Genomic DNA, 22,466 nt, shown 5'->3' on the forward strand with positions numbered 1-22,466 from the left:
CTGTCTTTTCATATCTATTTCTTCTCATCAAAAGCCACAGTGCATAGGGGTAAGCAGCCATATTGACCCTGACTCACTTTAAAAGTTGCTTAAAAACATTTGGGCACTGGAAACCCTCTGTAAAGCAACACTTTGTGGCAACTGCTCTTGGAAAGTTTAATGCCTTTCATTCATTTCTATGAAAGGTCTGCCACTTGCACAATCTTCTCAAACACCTTGACAATTCAACAGTGAAACAGACATTGTTCCATTGAATAATTGTGGAAGAATTCATTGATTGCCTCCCAGCCTCTTTCCACCTGCCCTCCCACTTCATACATTCTTTATGAAATCACATTCATTCTCTTGGATGAGGAAAGGAACAAGAGAATGACATACAGACTGAAATTGCTTGATAACTACTGCTGAAATGAAAGCCTTGGGAGAATAATCAATAAAAAGGGAAAGGCTGCTTTATTTGGTGAGTCAATGAAGAAAAACACAAGGCAAGCAAAACTAGACAGGATGCCAGTAATGTTAGAGGAAGAGTTTGTAAAGAAAGTCTTGACATTTTTGAGGGACTGAATAAATAGTTTGCTGGACAGCAAAAGGAGGTGGCTTGGAACTTCCATCAGCTGTATGTTTCAGAAGGTATGCTTCTCAACTGCCATTGACGAGAAGCCCCACTGGGCTTGATTGCATTAAGAAGTTACCCATTGGGATGGGGTGGTTTCAATACAAAGTGCTTATGAGTGGACTTCAGAAGGGATATCTCTGCTCACTAATCAGCTGGTTGGTGCACAGAGCCAGCCCCTTTAAACTTGTTACCTGACATCATAATAATGTCAGGTGATTGACAGATAGGTGGTCCCACAAGGGTAGGAAGGTTCTAGCTCACCAGCCAGATCCAGTTATGCACTCCTAATCTAGGTGGCAACAAACAAATTTCATTTTACATAACAGTGTTTTGGGGGTGCCAGCTACCTCTTTCTGGAGATCCAATGTGGCAGCAGTGCACTTTGGCTGTCAGTTGGAATATTTTAAGTTCACCTATGTTCAACCTGTGTATTTGTAAATAAATGCAAATATTACAAAATCCAATAAACCTCCAGTAATCCTTCATTTGAAAGGCAAACACAAACCTCTGGAGCTTATCACAGCTCAGACAAGCAGAGAGAGCATAACAATATACACAGATTTAATTTATAGAAGTCTAAATGCAATCACTAACAGGCCACTGGGTGGAAGTCCTAGTAATGAATATAAGCACTAGTAATGAATACACATCTTGATGTACTTTGGTGAGCTGCAGGCATAAAAGAAAGCATTACATTTATCCAAATTATCTCAGTAGTTCTTGGTTGCATTCTCTTGCAAACATTTAGCATTCTGCACATAGATGAAAGTGCAGCAGCATCTTGTGCTGAAGAATTTGCATGGATTGAAGCTGGGACATAGCAGAAAGCTTTTTCCATGTTCACAGACCACTGTATAGATCTCTGAAATGTGTAGATATTGGTAAGAATATCGTCCATTTCTAAACCTTTTTTTGCGTTTGCTATAGACTATTCTAACAATATGTATGAATATTATACTGGTTCAGCAACTTACATAGCGTTTAGAAACACAATTTTATAAACAAACTTATGCGGAGGAGCAACAGAGGAGCATCTTTTTGTATGATACGATCAATCTGTAAATGTTAATCCATTCTAATAAGCTAATCATCTTCATTGTACTTGTGTGCTATAGCCTGGCTGACAGGATTTGTTCAGGAGCCCAGAAAGGATTAATTGGGATTCTAAAGAATTTGCACTGAAATCACTCAATTTCACTGCCACTCTACCCTTGTTCTATAGTCCTTCTGTATCACTGTACCCAATGAGAGGAGAACCTAGCCTCTATCTGGGTTAATGAAGCTAGGACAATATAAGCATGAGAACGCAAAAAAAAACTTCTGACACTCTATTTCATAAAATATATATTGCCTATGATTGTTTTTCTATGTTGGCTGAAAAAAAGATATGTGTTGCTTTCTTACATCATGGAATAATTATGGCCAGGCTCAGGCTCTGGGATTTTTGTGGGCCAAAGGAAGAGTAAAAGCTTCTCAATGACAGGGTACAGCTCCCAGGCAATTTGGAGTCCAACAGCTCTTTCTTTTCTTCAAATAATTGCTCTTCTTTTGATTTGCTATAATAACAGATGAATCATTAAGGTCATCCTAAACCTAGTGACTTTGGGCATGGTGACCAGTTGCTCTTTGATGTTTTTGTGTGTCACAGTTCTGCTGGCTGATCATCATTAATCTGCCTCCATGTTGACCCAGCTTTTGTTAATGTTCTAGGGAATGGTGTAAACCCTCTAGCCACCACTCTCAAAACATTTCACCCCATAGTGACTTTGTTGTATCAGTTACCATCTCAACATTTTCCCTGAATCTACTCCTACCTATCTAGCAAGTAAGACCTTCCAGTTTCCCAGGCTGCAACGTGATGGTAGAGAAGTCCATTTATAACTGCGCTTCTCATGCTGACCCCACCATCAGGTTTTGGTTTTTTATAATATTTTTATTAGATTTATATACATATATTCACCCCACCAATAGTTTTTGCAAAAGTCACAGAGGTTAGCAGCTGTAAGTCAACTGCATTGAGCTCTATAGCTGCTTAAATTGAGTTGATGTTATTTGTAGTTCTGTGTTACTCCCAAACTGAATAGTAAGGCCTCCACAGTCTTGGAAAATGAAGCACCCTAGTGGTATGGTTAGGACTGCAGCCTTTGGAAACAGAGCTGTAGTAAGGCTATAGAAAAAAATGGCTCAAGCCATAGGTGGCAGGTTTAACAGACAGAGCCTGTTTCTGCAGCACTATCTTTTCCTTTCAGAAAAGGTTTCTTAATGGACCACATTAGGGCATGCAAAGGAACTCAACTTATTTCAGCAAGTTAGAGCCACTTCCTTCCAGTGATATGGCTGTTTTTGCTTTTCTCTTTCTGCAGATGGGCCACCTATTGCCACCTTTTAGGCTGCAAATCTGTGCAGTCAAAAAACCCTGTTTAACTCAGTAAGACTTACTTTTTAACTAACATAGCATCCAGTGTTTTAACACCCACATGTACCTCGATGCTATTGTTGGACAGATCCCCATCTACTTCGCTTTTCCATTAACATCCCAGTTATCCTGATTACAAACTCAGGGTAGCTCTAGGCTTCCCTTCCCCTTCCTTTGGTTGTAGTCTCTCTCTCTCTCTCTCTCTCTCTCTCTCTCTCTCTCTCTCTCTCTCTCTCTTTCTCGCCCCTTCCTAAAACAAGGGAAAGAGGCGGCAATTTAAATATATATTTATATATATGGGAGATCTGGGACGGGAGAAAGTGCTGGAGTCAAGAGTGGCGGATGCATCACACACAGGGCGTGGGAGGGAGCTGGGAAAACTTCCGCTTTTGTGGAATTCTGCCGGCTGACTTAAAACCGAGGAACACTCCTGGGTTGTGGAACGCGGAGCTCTGCAGCTTTCACCGTCGGGATTCAGTAGGGCTGCTCCTGCTGTCGAGCCACCCCGTCCCCTTCCTGCATGACCATTGAGATTGACAGTTGCATGGCCGGCGATGCTCTGTGCGCGGAGAGGAGAAGCCCAATGGCAACGGAGGCACGGCTAAGGCGCCTCCCGGATTGCTTCCCGGCACCAGATCTCTGGAAAACGATGTGTTCCCTAATGGCCAGGCCCCGGCTCTCGTCCGTGGAAGGCGAGGCGTGCCTTGCCCAGGCTGCTCCAATCGCTTCCAGGCAGAGAGGCGGGGACGGCGGGAGGGAGGCGGGTAGGCTGCCACCGCGCGCGCATACACCCACCCGCTCGCTCGCCAGGAAGGCCCTGCTGGGGCTGCAGCCCCCTTTTTGGGCGTGTGGCTGCCTCCGCCTCTCGGCGAAGGTTATGCACTTGTGATTCCCTTTCTTCCTCCTCCTCCTCCTGCCGCTTCCTCCTTTATGCCAGTGGAGACCCTCTGTGCCTGACTAGCCCATGAGCCTCCTCGGGAGCTACCGGAAAAAGACCAACAATGATGGCTATGAATCTTTGCAGCTCGTGGACAGCAACGGTGACTTCTGCGGCAGCCGGGAGCGAACCGGCGGCGGCGGAGGCGGCGGCAGCATCAGCAAACAAGGGGTGATCCCCGCGGTGGTGGCGGCAGCAGCAGCAGCCCGGAGCCCAGCGCGACAGCAGCACCAGCCGCTCGACTGCAGCACCATGGACAGCTCAGGTAGCGGCTTTAACTTCTTGGCCGGGGAGGGGAAGGAGGCTGTGGGTGATGGGAGGCTCTGGTTACAGCCCCACCTTGCTTCCCAGCAAGATCTGAGAGGCCCAGGCGTGCTCTGGTGCTGGGAGGATGGCAAGGCTGGCCGGGGTCCAGGCCATCCTCCGGTTTCTGAGGCAAGGAAACCTAAGAGGGCCCGGTGTTGCAAATTTAAAGAGCTTTGAAGACCAGCTAATGAGGAAAGTATCCCAGCTGTCACTCTCTTCTGTTAATTGATGGGGAAAGGAGTGAGGAGAGATGCAAAGGAACTGCTGAGGTCAGTGTATTGTTCTCAGGATGTGTGCTAAGTGGGCAGGAGATGGAGGGAAGATGGCTTAGGTTTCGTTGGCTGGTGGTGTGCCTTATTAACATAAGTGAAGAAATCATAGTAAACTCAGGGTGATCATTGGAAGAAGGAAAATGTATTTTTCAGAAAGTATTGGGTCCATGTCCAGTTTACCTTATGGTGAACATGCTTAAGAGCAGTTTTAAAAGGAACACATTATAACAGTGGAAAAAATGCTTTGGGTCATTGTTTAATGGGGGTAAAATACAACTGAATATCAGATGTGGAATAAATGTTGATGTTGTATTGGAAATGAAGGCTACTAAACAATGGCTCATTTATTTCTGCAAACAACTATCCTGAGTGGCTTGGCCAAAATAGTTCTTTTGTTATCTGTAAACGCTAACAAGCCTGCTAGTATTGTCTCTAGATCTATTGATAGGGAACAACACAAGAATAAATTAGGAAACACTGCTTTATTGGCAGGTAAATAAAGTTGTGCCTCCTCACAATAGCAAAGGGAAGGAAAGCTTGAATGTAATTTTGCTGGAATGTTTTCTTCATGACCAGTGGAATTATACTGGCATGCTGCATGAGTTGGGAAACTACCCCCACCCCTTGCTAAATCTTCCAATTGTATAGCCAGATGGCTCACAGGATTGGTAATGAAAAGCTATGCACTTCAGGGGTCCTGGTTCAGATTGGCCTGGATTGTGGAGAGTAGTTATTGATGGACTATCAGCTATGTACTGAAATGTGTGGATGGGTGTGTTCCTTCCTTCCTTCCTTTTTTTTTTTAAAGGTATTTCAATACTATTGATGCAAGCTGTATTTGCTAACAATTTTATCCATAGCTCTGTTTCATTTCTGACGCTAGCTTCCTTTTTCCTCCAGAGAACATCTTCTTGATGTATAAGCAGTTTCCACAAAGTGATGTGCTGCCAGTCCGTTTAAAAATATAATCTCATATCCAGTGAAGTGGAATCCCAAAGCACAACTGTTAGAGTGAGAATATGATAGTCTACAAGTACTTAGTCCCCATCCTTGAATTTATGTGGTGTGATTAACTTGGTTGATATAAAGAGGATTGGACTTGAGAACTGGTTTATTCACTGTCTCAGGGTTGGGGGTAGAATTCCAGATGCTTTACATGATATAAGAGCAATACACATGATGAACCATATGACCTGAATTTGGGAGTCCAGTTTATAATACAATACTACTGAACTAATGGTTTATTTAAAAAAATAGACTCCATGTAGGTTTCAAAATGGTGGAAGAAGAACTAATGCTTCTTTTCAAAACTATCTGCCAGGATTACTCCTCTTCACCCAATGAGCTGAGCAGATGTTAAATTGTAGCCTGTGCTGGCTAGGCCTGATGGGAGTTGTGACATAAAGTACTTGGAGGACACCAGGCTGGGGAAGACTAATATAGTCACACACAATGCGTTACCTCCACTTGGTAATTGACAAAAGGCCGAATCCTAGTTTACATGCATCAGTTCGTTTTAAACAAACAGGTGTGTTTAGTGTTAGTGTGCACCCACAATGGAATAACTTTGATCTAAGAAAACTTTGTCTTGGTCTTGTAGAGGTAAGGAGTCTTTTCCCCTAACTGTTACTGATCAGAGAAGGATGTAAGGGGTAAAGCTTCGGTTTCTCTTGGAATAGAAGGAGAAATGAGGTCTGTGCAAACTCATAAATTGTGCTGGACTTTCCAGGTACAGTTCAACCCTCTTGACCCTTGCCCATCTTGGCTTCTTAAAGCTAACCATAGGAGATTAATAGGGTCCAGGAAGTGATTGGTGCTTCATTGGAATGGGTGAGGAACCATTTGTCTTGAAGTAGGCGGTGGTGTGTCCACTCTTTAAGAGAACCTCCCTAGACCTGGAATTCAGTGGCAAACATCCTCTTTTTGGAGAAGGTGCTTGAGAGGATCGTTGCAATTGAGCTTCAGACATGCTTGGAGGAAAATGAATGTCTGGATCCATTTCAGTCTAGCCTCAGGCCCATTCATGGCCCTAAACTGTCTTGATCACAGTGGTTGATACATTTGTTAGAAGAGAGATGGAGGGGAGTGCAATCCTGCTTATTCTTCTTAGAAGCTTTTGATACCATTGACCATGGCATCCTTCTGGAGCAGCTCAATGAGGTGGTGTTTGAGGGCACTGTATTTCAGTGGTTCCGCTCCTACCTCCAGGGTCATTTCTAGAAAGCATTTATGGAAGGCCGCCGACACCATTGGAGTTTTCCTGTGGTGTTCTGCAGGATTCCAACTTGTCCCCCATGCTATTTAACACCTGTATGAAGCCCCTGGGAACTGTCACCAGCAGTTTTGAGTGAAGTGTTACCAATATGTGGATAGCACTTCTATCTCTCTGTTCCATCTGAATCAAGAGAGGTGGCTGAGGAATGAACGCAATGATGTGGGCCAACAATTGGAAACTGAAGCCTGAAAGGACAAAGGTGTTATGTGTTCCAAGTCTTGTTGAAGAGGTTCTGTACAGGGTTGCAGTCCCCTGGAAGGATCAGGCTTGTCGCTTGGGGGTACTCCTCAACCCAGTGAAGTCACCTGAGGCCCAGGTAGCCTCTGTGGCCAGGAGTGCCTATTTCCAGCTCCAGCTGGTTTGTCAGCTACACATTGTGGGTTTCACCTTGATCTGGTAACTTCCAGATTGGATTATTGCAGTGCTCTCTATGTTGGTGTGCCCTTGAAGTCAACTCAGAAACTTCAACTGGTTCAAAATGCAGTGACCAGATTACTGGCTAGGGTTTTCCTTAGAACTCTTGTATAATCCCTATTTTAAAACAGCTACACTAGTTGCCATTTTGTTTCTGGGCCTAGTTCAAGGTGCTCACATTAGTGTTGAAAACCCTACATGACTCAGGCCAAAAATACCTGAAAGGCTTACTCTTTTCCTGTAGCATTCTAATATTGCCAGAGGATACCCTTTTGGTTGTTTCACCATCCGCAGAATCTCAACAGGTGACACCCAGGGAGAAGACATGCTCTGTGATAGCCTCTGAGTTTTGGAATTTCCTCCTCACAGAGATGTATCTGGCACCTTCACTATAAAGCAAGCTTACTCAAACTCGGCCCTCCAGATGTTTTGAGACTACAATTCCCATCATCCCTGACCACTGGTCCTGCTAGCTGGGGATCATGGGAGTTGTAGGCCAAAAAACATCTGGAGCGCCAAGTTTGAGGGAGCCTGCTATAAAGCTTTCAGTGAATGCTGGAGACATACATCTTTACTCTGACCTTTGACAACTGAGAAGTGTGTTTCCAGAAGACATCCTATTCCTGTGACTATAATTTGTTTTAACAGGTTTTATTACCGAATATCCAGATCTGAAAACAGAAATAATCAACACTATTGAATCGACTCATTTAAAATGAGAGGAGGTGTAACTTACCCTTACTTTGTTGTTCTGTGTAGTCCAGTATTTGTATTTTATAAATTAATTAAATATTATTTAATTTATTTAAAAAATAATAAAGAATTTTAAATTATTGTAACCTGCCCTGGGACTTGCTGGTGAAGGCAGGTAATAAACGTAATAATATAATCCTAGAAAACTTAAGAGAAACCATGCAAAAGTTGGCCTAATTTTTCATTAAGAGCATTTGCCACTGAAATTAAGTAAACAGTAAAGAGGAAAGCCACAGGGGACAAAGTTTTCAAATACCGAATCTGCAGCTTTGAAATCTGATGCTTTTGGGTTCTGAGGCCACAATCAGAACACCACAAATTAATTGGTGTTCCCTGCATTAAGGAAGAGACACTCTTTTTCTTCTGTGCTCTGCCCATGGGTAAACATATCTGTAAGGTATAATGTTTTTGAGTATTGCATGTATGTGTTTGTATTGACGTGGTGGAATCGTATTTCTGCAGATCTATAAGCTCTAAGCTTCCAAAGAATATAGGAATCAAGTGTGTTGGCGCTTTATAAATGCCACAAAGTAGTATCCACACACTGGGGTAAAATGAAAGGAAAAACTGAATATAGATTTGTCTAAAGAAATATAACATGTCCTATGAACTTGAGGCAGGTAAAGAGATCTTAAAATTAAAATACATATATGCTTCCATCTTATTAGAATATGCTGGCAATTTCAGGCCAGCCTTGGGAGAACCTCTGTGTCTCCTTGCTGGTTACTGGTATATTTTTTGTCTTGTGCATTCTTGAGATGGCTGAGTTATGATGGAAAACATTACAGAAATCTTTTAATACCTTTTTGTCACAAGACCATAACATTCTAAATGGCAAATCCAAATACAGTTAATAATAACAGAAGACCCCTACTGGATCAGGCCAAAGAACTGTCTAGTCCAGCATCTTTTTTTCCAGCACTGAAAAACCAGATGGCAATGGGAAGCCCACAACTGGGACATGAGGGCAATACCAATTCCCGATGCTGTTCTTCAGCAACAGGAGTTCAGAGGCACATTGCCTCTGATCTTGGAGGTAGTCATTTTGGCTCTTTTAAAATTATTGGATAGATTTTTAGTACACTGTTTAGAGTGTTTATTTTCCTTAAATGGCTTACAAGAGATCAATAAACTACATTAAAATTCAAGGCTTGAATAGCAGTAAACAACTGAGAAAATTAAAATACAGTAGTAGATAAAATAGTCATCAGTGGTATGCGGCCATCATGGCTAGTAGGCTTTATCCTTTGTGAAATTGTTTAATCTAGGTTGGAGGCCATTACCACATTTTGTGACAGTGAATTTAATAATTTAACTACTTGCTGGAAGAAGTCCTTCTCTGTCCTTAGTCTTCTGCCATTCAGCTTCTTTGAACGACCCAGTTCTAATATTATTCAGAGAACAAAAAAAAATTCTCTGTCCACTTTCTCTACAGACATAATTCTATACACCACTATATGCCTCCTCTTTTTGCCTCTTTACCAAGCTAAAAAGCCTTGTGAGGACAATGATGCTGTCAGTACAGATTCTAACAGTGCCATCCCATATACTTCGGTTTGGAAGCAAGTTCCATAGAATTCAGTGAGACTTTCTCCCAGGGAAGTAGGTGTAATATTGCAGTTTTGATCATGGGTAACATATTACTAGAAAACATTGCCATTGAGAGGCAAACCTGCCATGCTATGCATTGTATGAAACTGCAACTGTTTTGAATTGGCATTTATTTAGTTTTAAAAGTGTGCAATACTAAGCAACAGGTCAAAGAATCGGGAGAGGGGGTTGTCACAGAATCACAGAATCGTACAGTTGGAAGAGACCCTGAGGATCATCTAGTCCAACCCCTGCAATTCAGGAATATGCAGCTGTCCCTTACGGGAATCAAACCTGCAACCTTGGCGTTATCAGCACCGCGCCTTAACCAACTGAGCTATCCACTGTCTGTTCTAGATGGGGTCACACTCACTCTGAAGGAACAGGTATGAAGCTTAGGAATGCTCTTGGGATCATCTTTATCCATAGAAACTCAGGTGACCTCAATGGTGAAGAGTGCTTATCACCAGCTTTGGCTGGTACGTCAACTATATCCTTTCCTGAACAGGGATAATTTGGCCACTATGTGTGCCTTCCCTCTTGGCTGGTCTGGAGGCTGCAGCTGGTGCAGAATGCCACAACCCCAGTGGTGAGTGATGCCTCTCATCAAGCACATATCACACTAGTACTAAAAGATATGTGCTGGCTGCCTTTAATCACTGAACCAGTTTTAAGGTTCTACTACTAACATATAAGGTCCTGAACAACTCTGGACTATGTTACATTTCCCCCTACGCAGTATGGTAAGGGCATTAATATCACTTCTAATACATCATGGCTACATTTCTATGTGCATACAAAATACTATAATTGCTGCATGTGATGCATACGTAGGCCTAGCAGGAGATAGATTAACCCAACTGCGGCCAGAAATTTCCAAACCCACTTCCTCTATGTAGCTTCCATTGTCTCAACCAAAGTGCCTCTGACTTAGCCTGCTGCAGATTCCTTTCTCTCCATGAAGAGCTTTGTTCCCTCCAGGTATCTTGTGTCTTTCCATCTCCCTTCCCTGCTTTTAGCAGAAAGGCAAGATGGGAACTCAGCCCAGAATGCAAAGAACTACTGGAAACCAGTTCTGTGAGCATCTATCAGATCCTTCAACTGCTTGGTCAATACCTAATGATTAGTGGGTATTAAGGGACTTCTGAACATCAAAAAAGACCAACATACTACAATTATGTCTGTTTCAAATTTACTGTATGCATACTGCATAGCGAGTATACTTTCAAAGTAATCAAAGTAATCAAACTGAATGCACCAGGATAATGAAAAGAGGCATGTTACATAAAACAGATAGCAATTTATGCTTGAATATAGAAGCCATGTGGTGAATATTATACAGTTGTTTAAGCTGCTGCATTTGTTCTGCAATAGCTGGTGTGTGTGGATGCATTGTTCAATTGATCACTAGCAAAAATGCTTCTGACCCCAAACTGCTCCTGGGATAATATATTTTCCCTGCTCTCAAGATTTTGCATTGTAAGCTATTATCAATTCTTGCAAACCTTCATGCTTAAAAAAAAATACATGAGAATATCTTCATTTTTATTATTTTCATTCATTTAGCTATTCTAATTTTAAAAATGTCTATGGTGAGCTGCTCTCTGAAATTTATAGGCATTGCATACCAGTTCTAGTACTTCTATGAATTTAATTATCTTCCTTTTTATGATAAAGGCATATGCATATTTCCAGTTTATTACTTCTAGCAATACATCTTCTGCAGGCCTTGCTAAAAATTCTAATAATTCAGTTGTAATAACGAGACAAATGAGAGTATGTAGGAGACTGTACAGTTCTTTACCATCAGCACCTGTCAGATTCTGAACAGGTATGAAAAAACATTTCCACTGATTTCTGTAAAGCAGTGCTGATGATCATAGGCAGATATATATTTTTTGCCATGGTGTGCTTTGTTTTTTTTGGGTGCTGGTAGTAGTGATTTCAATATAATTGCTATCTGAAGCCCTAGGGGCAGACATTGGCAATCTTTTGTAATGGTTGAAGAGCAACATTTTTGCCTGGCGCCTAAAGCTATATAATGAAGGCACCAGCTGAGCCTCTCTGGGAAGAGCATTCTACAAATGAGGAGTCACTGCAGGAAAGGCCTGTTCTCTTGTTGCCACCCTCTGGGCCTCTCATAGAGGAGGCACACAAAGAAGGGCATCAAATGATGATAACAAATTCTGGGTCAGTTCATATGGGGAGAAGTGGTCCTTGAAATATTATGGTTCTGAGATGGTTCTGAGCTGTTTAAGGCTTATAGGTGAAAACCAGTGCTTTCAATTGGGCCCAGAAACTAATTGGCAGCCAATGCAAATTGGCCAGGATTGGTGTAGTATGCTCAAAACCATCTTGCCCTGGTGAGCAACCTGGCTGTTGAATTCTGCACTAGCTGAAGTTTCTGAACTGTCTTCAAAGGCAGCCTGATGTATAACGTGTTGAAGTTATCTAGCTGAGAGGTTACCAGAGTACAGACAGCAGAAGTTATGCTATTCCTGTCCAGATATGGGCACAGCTGGGCCACCAGCTGAAGCTGATGGAAGGCACTCCACTTGAGTCTTAAGCAACAGCAATGGATTCAGGAGTACCCCCAAGCTGTGTACCCACTCCTTCAGTGGGAGTTTAACACCATCAAGAACAGGCAACCTCCTATCCATCTGGTCTATGGAACCACCCACTAACAGTGTCTCAGTCTCAATCATCTGGATTGAGCTTCAGCTTGTTGCCTCTCATCCAGCCTATTAGCAAGGCAAGACAAAAGTCTAGCACACCCACTCCCATACCTGCAAATGTAAAGAAGAAGTAGAGCTGTGTGTCACCAGGATATTGCTGACAGCATAATCCAAAACTCTGAATGAGGAAGGTTTTATGTACATGTTAAACAGCATGGGGGATAAAATCAGACCCTGAAGAACCCCACATTGAAGGCTCCATGGGGCCAAAGAGCACTCCCCAAGCAGTGTCCTCTGGAAATGATCACCAAAGTAGGAAAAGAACCATTGCAAAGCAGTGCTACCCACCCCTAACTTGGACAGGTGCTCCAGAAGGTTACCATTGTTGATAGTATCAAAAGCCACTGAGAGGTTGAGGAGAATTACCAGTAATAGGAACACATTTCTGCTGTCTCTTTCCCAATGGTGGTTATCATACAGGGTGACTAAAGCAATTTCTGTGCCAAAACCGGGCCTAAACCCCAATTGAAATGAATCTGGAAATGCAAAATATCACTTTAAATTTGCTTTCTGAAACTTCATAGCTGCAGGATGGACTATGAGAACAAACATCCTCTATTTGATTGACAAAACTAGATTCATTTACAAAACACTGACCATTCAATTAGTCCAAAATACCTTCAGACCAGGAAATGTCAATGAAGATAAGACCTTTGGAGTTGGGTTTCTCATAGATTAATCTCAAGAGCTAGCAGTGATCAGCTTAAGTAAGCAAAGTATTCTTTGCTTTTCTAGAAGTTAACATCTCTAGTCTTTTTATATTTGCTTTTCAATAAGCCAAGAGATATCTCTGTATCAGTGAAAACAAAATAAACCAAAACAATCTGTTAGACAATGTCTGGTCTGTCTTTCTCCTTTTTTAAAATAGAAGAGTCCATTTCATAAGCTTCTTTGTTTCTAAGAACTGAATAGCACCACCAGATCGCTTGCACATCTTTTGCCATTGCATCATTAGTGCTTGTTTTTACACAGTTTTGCCCTTGACTGTGTTTCGTATTGTCATTGTTTAAATGACAGTTCTAAGCACAAATTTAATTGCTTTTTTGCTAGTGAGATAATACTTTGAAAAAGTAAATAAATAAAATATTTTAGTCCACATAAAGCTTAAGTGACAAGCTGATAGAAATGTCAAGGTAATGAAAAAAAGTTAAACATTCCCCCTCCCTTTTTCTATGGTAGGTGAAATCATGCAGGATTATAACTTATTTTGCCATCAAGGCTATTAGAATCAGAACAGTATTTATTGTTATTGTGTTATCTAATTAAGGTCCGTAAACCATAGAAGAATAAAACAACAATGTACAAGGGAATTAAGACTTTCATAAAGGTGTAGATAAGGCTACTAACAGAGGCAGTTATCACAAGCAGCTGCATTTCATTAAAAAAACACAAATCCTTCCAATGAGATGTTAGCAACTGACTTAGGAAAGCATGCCTGTTACCAAATATCCTAGTCTTATTTCACAACCAAAGTAGCAGTTCTTTACCAAAAAGTTCAGAGTTAACTAGATTATAACTGATGTACTACATAATTGTTTGTGGTCTCTTGAAAAAGTGGAAAGAAGAACCAAATGCACTAGCTATGCCCAAGAGGCTCTTTGGATCCCGGCTATATTCTTGGCTATGATAAAGCACTTTCAAATCTGTAGCTGCAATGCTAAGCACACAGAGTGTTATGGAGAGGTGCCCTAGTATTTAGTAGAGCTTTATACTCCCACCCCCAGGTTGCCACTGTACTGCCTGGTGCACAGCATTGTGGCCAGTATGTTAATTCCAAGGCAGGCTTTCCGCACCTTCCCTGTAAGCATTTGTAGGGGGAATCTGTGGACCCCTGATGAAGAGGCTACTGCCCAGAAACACAAGAACAGTTAGCTTTTGGGTGCTTGCAAAGGAGGTGTGGAAGAAGAACCTGCCTTGGAATAAATAGAACAAAAGTGGCCCAGTGGGGGACCGAGCACTCCATTAGGGCACCTACACATACTACTGTGTACATCTGCACTCGTTCTTAATTAGCAGCTGTGTTGTTACAAACACACCTTTGTTTTATTTTATTCTTTTCATGTATGCTCCAGTCCAAGGATCCATTGCCCATTCAACTCTGTGGATCTGTTTCCTGCTTTGGAGTGAATGGGAATGCTGATGTAGTCATTCACTCAAGATATGTGGTGTAGCTTCCACAAAACAAATTGCAGATTGACAAAATGGTTCAAAGAGAGCTGTGCAATGGGCTTTTAAGTAGGGGAACTTGCATAAGAAGAGTGAGAGATGTTAGAATGCTCTCTCTGTGCATGGATATCATTGCGCCTGTTATCAGAATTTATCACCACTGGGTTTCAGATCATAAGAACCCAATGTCTGGATACATGTCAGTGTGAATTTCGCAATGTAATTCTGTTAAATTCTCTTTAAATGGGTAGTGTATTCAAATGCTGAAAATATCTGATGCAACAGGCTTAGCCTGGCCAGGGAAAATGGACTGATAAACAGAAATTCTTTTGCATTTGTCAGAGTTGGGCATGGTTGATAGTATGCCTTTGTTCCATATGACTTTTTAAAAAATCAAAAGTAACACAGCTACAGACCTAGAGCACCATTCTTTTAAATGCCTTGCAACTTTACTTGAGACATGTGGCTCTGTATTTAGCAAGCCATGCATTAGTGATATAATGACTCAGATGGGCTTTGTCACATCAACACCTGCCTCTGAAAGCTGTCTCGGGTCCTGTAGTACATCCTGCTGAGCAGCAACCTGAAAACAGGCTTTCCTATCTGAAAAACGCTTCTTTCTGTGATACCCTGTTTCCTGTTGCTAGTCTCTCTCTGTTCCAGGTACATTCACCTCTGATTCTGTCCAGCCCACAGCCCACATGGAACAGAGCAAAACAGTACAAAACAGTACAGTACAGTACAGTACAGTACAGTGTTTGTTGCAGAACTGGTGCTCCTCATATGTGCCTGGTTTTGTAGTGACTATGCAATGTCATTGGTAGCCTGTCTTTTTGTACCATTTAATCTGATTTTTTGCTTTCCAGGAAAAATTCTGTTAACCTTTCCCACCCCCAAAACAAAAATTGTAACATTCTTTGGTTATGTCACTACCACAGTTAAATAACTCTGATGCATCCTGTTGTTTACCAGAGATTGTGACTAACTTGGTTGGCATTTACATCTCCATTTGCTCGTTCCTAACTGGAAGCTGCATTGTTGCTGCTGATGTGTGCTAAGATCTGGTGCTTGTGGTGGTTGGTAAATCTCCAGCAAAGCAATGTATGTGTGTGTGTGTGTTGTCTTATGTCTGGTTTTCTTCTTTTAAGGTGCCTCGTCTCCGGACATAGAGTCTAACTATGGGGGAGGCCTGTTAGACATGATGAAAGGAGGAGCAGGGAGACTGTTCAGCAACTTAAAGGATAACTTGAAGGACACTCTTAAAGACACTTCTACGAAAGTTATGCAATCTGTTGCAAGGTACTATGAAACAAAAGCCCTGGAGAGCTCAGCTAGCAAAATAGTAAGCTTAGTAATTATTTCCCTGTCACAGGGAAATAATCAGATTTTAGTAGGCTTGGACAAAGGGATTATTTAGCACCCTGGTGAGATCTTAGGAGGGAAACAGAAAAGGTTGCTGTAGAAGCCTGAAGTTTGAATAATATGATGGCCCTCAAGCCACTGTGGCTAACTCCAGGAAGCCTATGAGGAAGGCATGGAGCAACTACCGTATTTTTCGCTCTATAACACGCACCTGACCATAACATGCACATAGTTTTTAGAAGAGGAAAACAAGAAAAAAAATATTCTAAACGAAACAGTGGATGTATGATTTTTGTGGTTCATGCTGTGGCCACAGACATGTGATCTGAAGGTGAGTTTGGGGTAGCCCAATGCAAAAATCCTGAGCATCCATGTGGATCCATGCTTTGTAACCATGTTTTTGCACCATTGTGGCCCCATGAAACAGTGGGTGCATGTGTGTTTTTTGGTGCATGCTGTAGCCATGGACATGCTATGTGATCTGATGGTGAATTTGGGGTGACCCAGTGCAAAAATCCTGAGGATCCATGTGGATCCGTGCTTTGTAACCACGTTTTAAGTGGGGAGGGAAGGAAAAGCACTCAAGGGACAAGGAGCACGTGTGGGGTGTGTGGAGAAGGATGCTACTAATAATGCAGGAGAGGGGTTTAAGGGGAGAAGGAACACACGTGGGGTGTGTGGAGAAGGATGCTGCTAATAATGCAGAAGAGGGGTATAAGGGAAGGAGGCTCCTCTCCTCTCCCGCTTTGCTCCTTTAAAACAAGCAGGCTCTGCTTCTCTCCCTCCTCCCCTGCTCGGCTCGCTAAAAAGTTTTGCTGCTATTTAGCGAGCTGAGTGGGGAGGAGAGAGGGACAAAGAGCACGGTTGATTTAAAGGAGCCAACCGGACAGGAGCTGCTTACACTTGTGTAAGCGGCTCCTCTCCTCTCCCGCTTTGCTCCTTTAAAACAAGCAGCCTCTGCTTCTCTCCCTCCTCCCAACCAGACAGTCAACCAGACAGGAGCCGCTTACACCTGTGTAAGTGGCTCCTCTCCCGCTTTGCTGTTTCAAAGCGAGCCACGGAGGAGGGAATGAAGGGGAACCATGGATCCTCTGCTCATGACTGCAGCAGATCCCCCCCGCCATCCGTAGGCATTAACTCCATAACACACACAGACATTTCCCCTTACTTTCTAGGAGAGAAAAAGCGAGTGTTATGGAGAGAAAAATACGGTAACTTTCCTTTTCTCTTGTTTCTCCAGCTGATACTCAGGAGCATACTTCTAGATATGAAACAGTTCCCTTTAGCCGTCATAACTAGTTAGCTATCAATAGCCTTATCCTCCATGAATTTGTGCAATCCTCCTTTTAGAAGCCGTCTTGTGGAAGTGAACCCCATAAATTAACTCTGTACTGAGTGAAGCTTTATTTCCGCTTGTTTCCTCTGAACGTACTGTCAGTCAAAACCACTGGTAGACCCTGAGTTATAGACAGGAAGAAGAATTTCTCTCTATCCATAAATTATTCACTTTTTGGAAATGAATATCCTCAAAAAGGTTAGTGTAGAACTGAAAAGGGTTCAGAAAAGGGCAACCAAAATGATCAAGCGGATAGGAAAAAAATCCCCTGTGAGGAAAGGTTACAGCATTTGGGGCTTTTAAATTAGAGAAAAGGCAAGAAGAGGTGACATGACAAAAATTTATAAAAGTTTGCATGGTGTGGAGAGAGTATATAGAGAGAAGCTTTTCAATAAAGCTAAATACTGGATGATTCCAGACAGACAAAAGAAAGTAATTTTTCACACAGTGCATAGTTAAACTATGGAATACACTCCCATGAGAGGCAGTGATGCCTACCAATTTGGACGGCTATAAAAGAGGGTCAGAGAAGTTCATGGAGGCTAAGGCTATCAGTGGATGCTAACCCCAATGGATATTATTCTATCTTTGCTGTCGAATACCATTTTACTGGAATCACTGTTGTCCTCAGGTCCTGTTCATGGACTTTCTATAGTCATCTGTTAGATCACTGTGAGAACAGGTGTTGGACTAGATGGGTCACTGGCCTGATCCAGCAGGCTCTTCTTGCATTCTTAACTTGGTCTAAAAGTGTGTGGAATTCGACAGAAAAGTAAGGGATTTGTTTTGAGGGCTGAGATCTTCAGTATTCAGGTTGGTGGTAACCATGAACACAAATTCATGAGGCAGCTTCTTTCCTAATGTTCAAAGTGACCCCTGCAGCCACCATTTTCTTGCTCTGGGAGGCCCTTCTGTCATTATGCTCTTTGAGTCAAATGTACTGAAACAGTAAAGGAACATTTAATATTAGTTGAGTAGACACCATAGGTGGTATCCAACAAAGTAGTTCCCTTAGTGCAAGAATTTCTGTTTGCACAATGGAACTTGCCCTCCCCAAATTTACTCCAGAGGTTTTAGGGAAAACCCAGAACAGATTTAAGGAGCATGCATGGACAGAAGAGGGAGGGGAAGTTTTCTTGGCAGCCCAATGATCCTTGTCCTAACAGAACTACAATCTTGGATACTATCTATTGAATTATTTAGCTGGCATTATATGCAGTTGTCTACAAATAAAGACCCAGGATGAGCTTTGTAGTTTTTTTTTTTTAAACTACCTAATTTCTAATATTACAAAATAGCTTGAGATTTTAGATATTTCCAACAAAGTCGTGAGAGTGAAAGGCAATGAATCCCAATTCAGGGATGAAGCAACTGTGGCCATCCCAGAGGTTGGGCTACAACTTCCATCATCCCTGACTATTGTACTTCCTGGTTGGTGTTTATGGGAGAAGGAGTCCAGCAACATCTGAGGCCACAGGTTTCCCATCCCTCATATACTTTATTGTTACCTGAAAGAGAGCGAGAGCGAGAGTGAGAGAGAAAGCTCATGGGAACTATTTCTTAAACCACCTTTGGTTCCATGACAGAAGAAAAGGAGGGGTATACATATAAAAAAAAATTTTGGTTCATCATCTCTTAACGCATTCTGGTGCAGGGCCAGTTTAAAATCAATAGCTAATTGACATGAAATATCTGCATAATTGCACGAGAGAGAGATTCCGCTGCATAGTCAGAAGTGAAATAATATGAATGCAGCAATTGGAGAGGAACCACAGGGGCATAATGCACCCCCAAAATATGGGGAAATGCTGTGCATTACAAGATGCTGCAGTTGTCTCTTTGCTGAGCAAATATGATTATTACTTTACAGACACAGGGAAGACTTGTGCATAGGCCTTAATAGGACATGGAACATCTATAAAACTTCTGTTGATTTTGGTGTGTGTATTAACCAGCATTTATTTTCCTGTCTTTTAAAATAGCTACACCAAGGGAGAACTAGATATTTCTTACATTACCTCAAGAATTATTGGTAAGTGTGTGAGTTACTTCAAACAATGAAGCAGTGCTCCATGTAGCAATGCAGCCATGTTAGACTTGTTAATTGTCAATCTTGTATCTTTTCTGGTTTAGAATGTAAACTTACATTTTTCATGTCTTGATAGTGATGTCATTTCCTGGTGAAGGAGTTGAACTAGGATTTAGGAATCATATTGATGATGTACGGACGTTCTTGGATACAAGACATCCTGACCACTACACAGTTTTCAATTTGTCACCGAAGTCTTATCGTACTACCAGGTTTCATAATAGAGTAAGTGACTTCTGCTGGTACTGTGATTTGACCCAGACTATCACAGGGTGTTAGCTCTGTTTGTAAGATTAGGCATGTTATCTTTACGACTTTCTCTATGCAAAACAGGTGCTCTACTGGTGAGCTACATCCACTCAAGTTGGCAAGGAAAAAAGAGGTGCCTAAATTATGGAAAGGCCTCTCAGTGGAGGTTCAGATGGGTACTTCTTTGCCTGATTTTAACCAATATCATAAGACCATGTTATTCTGATGGACTTACATTTTTGGATGGAGCCTGTACTAAGTTTTTGTTTGTTATTTGCTGATATTTATATGGTTCTGTCTTACTGATATTTGGTTAGTTTGTGTATTGTTAGGACATTAATAAATCTCCTTGGAAATAACATGGAAATGAGCGCTTAATTTGTGCTGTATTCTACTATAATCCACTATAGTTCTGGAAGTAGCTTTTACATCAAGCTGCTTTTATATAATGTGGAAATTAGATTTTAGGGAAGTGTCATGAAAATGGAATAAACTGCCATGTGAATGCAGCTTTTGAGTCTTAAAGAACAATGGCAGGGCCTTGCCCCAAGCTGGATAAATACACTTACTAGAAACAAATACCACTGAGACTAATGAGGTGTACTACCACGGAAGAATGTGGGTGCATGCAAGCTGGAATTTTGTAATACACTGTGGACAAAATGCTAGGGACTAGTGTATACTTGATACAAAGAGCACTTATTAGTCAAGCATGCAGGAAAAGTAATGCATATTTCAGAAGAGCTACTTTAATTATTATTTAAATTATTTAATTATTATTAATATTATTTAAAATAGTTTTAGGCAGTTTTTCTGGGCAAATGCCCATCCAGTGTATCTTCTCCACTGTTCATTATTCTGTATGTGGTGTTATCTAAATTCGCACAGACAGTTCTTTTGCTGCAGTGCTAAAGAATGGCTGGCACTTATATTGTTGTGCCTCAATAATAGAAGAAAGTTCTTGTTCATGGAAACTCATGTATTAGCTTAAGCTGCCTTAATCTTGTGGCTTTCAGTGAGATGTAAGCAGCCCAGTTATACACAGAATTGCAGCCATTGTCCTTAGTTGCCACAGGTCTCTTTGCAATTATATCAATTTCATTTGGTTAGCTGACCTCTCTCCCTTTATTAAATATATTGTAATTTTCAAAGTAGTATGATAGTTTTTTTTAAAAAAGCCATGCCTGAAAATTTGTTTTCAATTCCTGAATTCTGTAATAAATTGTTACTGTTAACTGGGTAGCTGCTGAATTATTGTGTGCTATGCAAGCACAGACTGTAGATACAGTACTCAAAACACCGGGGCTGCATGCATACACACCATACATTTAAAGCACAGTATTATTAATATTACTGTTGTTGTTTCAACAAGTTATATACAGTGTAATTTACAATCATCTCTAAGTGGTGTGCAGAAGATTAAATAAAACAAAATTTTAAAAACTATTTAAAAAAACTTCAACTAAAATGCCTGCTGGAATAATAAAAAAAGTCTTCAGTGGATGCCTGACCTAAACTAGAAATTTAAAACAAAATTTGACCCACAACACTGAATGCACAGCTCCTAAGAGATATGAGCTGTGCATCCATGCCTTTGGGGACCATTAACAGTGAGTTCTCTGAAGACCTCAGTGATTAGGCAGGAACTTAAGGTATCAGTCAACCCCTAAGGTATCCAGGGTCTGAGGGCCTTGTAAATCAGTATAGGAACTTCCACAACTTCTTCCAAATTATTCTGGGAACTGTTGTTTGATTAGGGCAGGCATAGGCAGACTCAGCCCTCCAGATGCTTTGGGACTACAACTCCCATCATTCCTAGCTAAGAGGACCAGTGGTCAGGAATGATGGGAGTTGTAGCCTATGCTTGGTTTAGGGTGCTGGGAATTTTAGCTGTGAGGGGTAAACTACAGAAAAGACTTGAATCTTTTCTTTCCAAACCATGAATTTTTATGTTTGCTAAGCAACGCTTTGTTAAATGTTTGATAAACGTGCTTAAAGGGACAGCTTGTCCATTAAAATGAATGGAGCAGATGACCTAACATGTTACTATGAAATTTCAAATTAACCTTTCCTTACTTTGTGACTTCTTTAGGTATCTGAATGTAGCTGGCCAATTAGACAAGCACCAAGTCTCCATAACCTCTATGCTGTATGTAAGAACATGCATAACTGGTTGCAGCAGAATCCCAAAAATGTTTGTGTCATCCACTGTATGGTAAGTCAGGCAGTAAGTAACCACTTTTCAAGAAAAGTCTGATCACAAAACAGCTTGTTTATAGAGGAACTGAGAAACTGCTGACTCGTTTTTAAAAGCTCGTGGTGGTGTACAATAAAGTGTGTATGGAGGTATCCAGTTAAGTCATTTTTTGTCAGTGAAATTATTTGATTGTGGTGCCCTAAATATTTTGTGGTTCTTCCCTCAACCTTCTGGAGCAGATTTGGGGAGGGTGCACACAGTGAGATAAAGGGGGGGGGGAGTTGTGCAAGTGTAAATCCTTGTGCTGACAGGATCTGTTGGTTGGATTCTGCCTGCATATATTTATTTTTAAAGATCAATTAATTATGGATAACTTTTTAGTAAGCCTAATTGATTAAAAGTCGCAGTCTTACTAATATGCTTGATGCTGTACCCCAAGAACAAAGCCAAAAAGAGGAATAAAAAGGAGTATCAATTCCAGCCTGTCAGGGACACAGAAGTACCTTTCTGAGTAAATCTCAGCTGAACAGAAGGCTGATTCATGGGTTACTGAGCCAGTGTGGAGATAAATAAAAACTGTTTCATTGTGGCATTGCTACAATGTTGACAAGCTTCTTGCCACATCTGCCTACTCAATTGCATGGAGAGTCTCCACACTAGAGCTACTACTGTAGTTGCTAGGGAAATGCAGTGCTGGTATGGAGGCTGGAAGATGCAGTAAGAGGTTTGCTGCTGATTTAATAGAAACAGTTT

The 22,466-nt window shown here is 41.5% G+C and overlaps 1 protein-coding gene and 1 long non-coding RNA gene across 6 annotated transcripts in view; one reads left to right on the top strand and one right to left on the bottom strand.

Moving 5' to 3' along the window:
- Positions 1 to 22,466, bottom strand: part of LOC309344659 — a 135,506-nt gene that overhangs the window by 89,157 nt on the left and 23,883 nt on the right. The window lies entirely within an intron of this gene.
- The window catches only part of DNAJC6 (DnaJ heat shock protein family (Hsp40) member C6), a 51,674-nt gene that overhangs the window by 7,486 nt on the left and 21,722 nt on the right, over positions 1 to 22,466 (top strand). Inside the window, exons 2-6 of one of the 5 annotated variants that reach the window (XM_081867146.1) lie at positions 4,057 to 4,234; positions 15,629 to 15,779; positions 19,161 to 19,210; positions 19,344 to 19,492; positions 21,609 to 21,743. In XM_081867146.1, coding sequence (XP_081723272.1) covers positions 4,222 to 4,234; positions 15,629 to 15,779; positions 19,161 to 19,210; positions 19,344 to 19,492; positions 21,609 to 21,743 — 498 coding nt within the window. In that variant the 5' untranslated portion in view covers positions 4,057 to 4,221. Of the gene's footprint in view, positions 1 to 3,702; positions 4,235 to 15,628; positions 15,780 to 19,160; positions 19,211 to 19,343; positions 19,493 to 21,608; positions 21,744 to 22,466 lie in introns of those variants that run through there. The other 4 variants (XM_081867143.1, XM_081867142.1, XM_081867145.1 and 1 more) reach the window with 4 other exon arrangements.

The sequence above is a fragment of the Podarcis erhardii genome (assembly GCF_964252035.2).
Source record: "Podarcis erhardii genome assembly, chromosome: 6".
NCBI classification, from domain to species: Eukaryota; Metazoa; Chordata; class Lepidosauria; order Squamata; family Lacertidae; genus Podarcis; species Podarcis erhardii.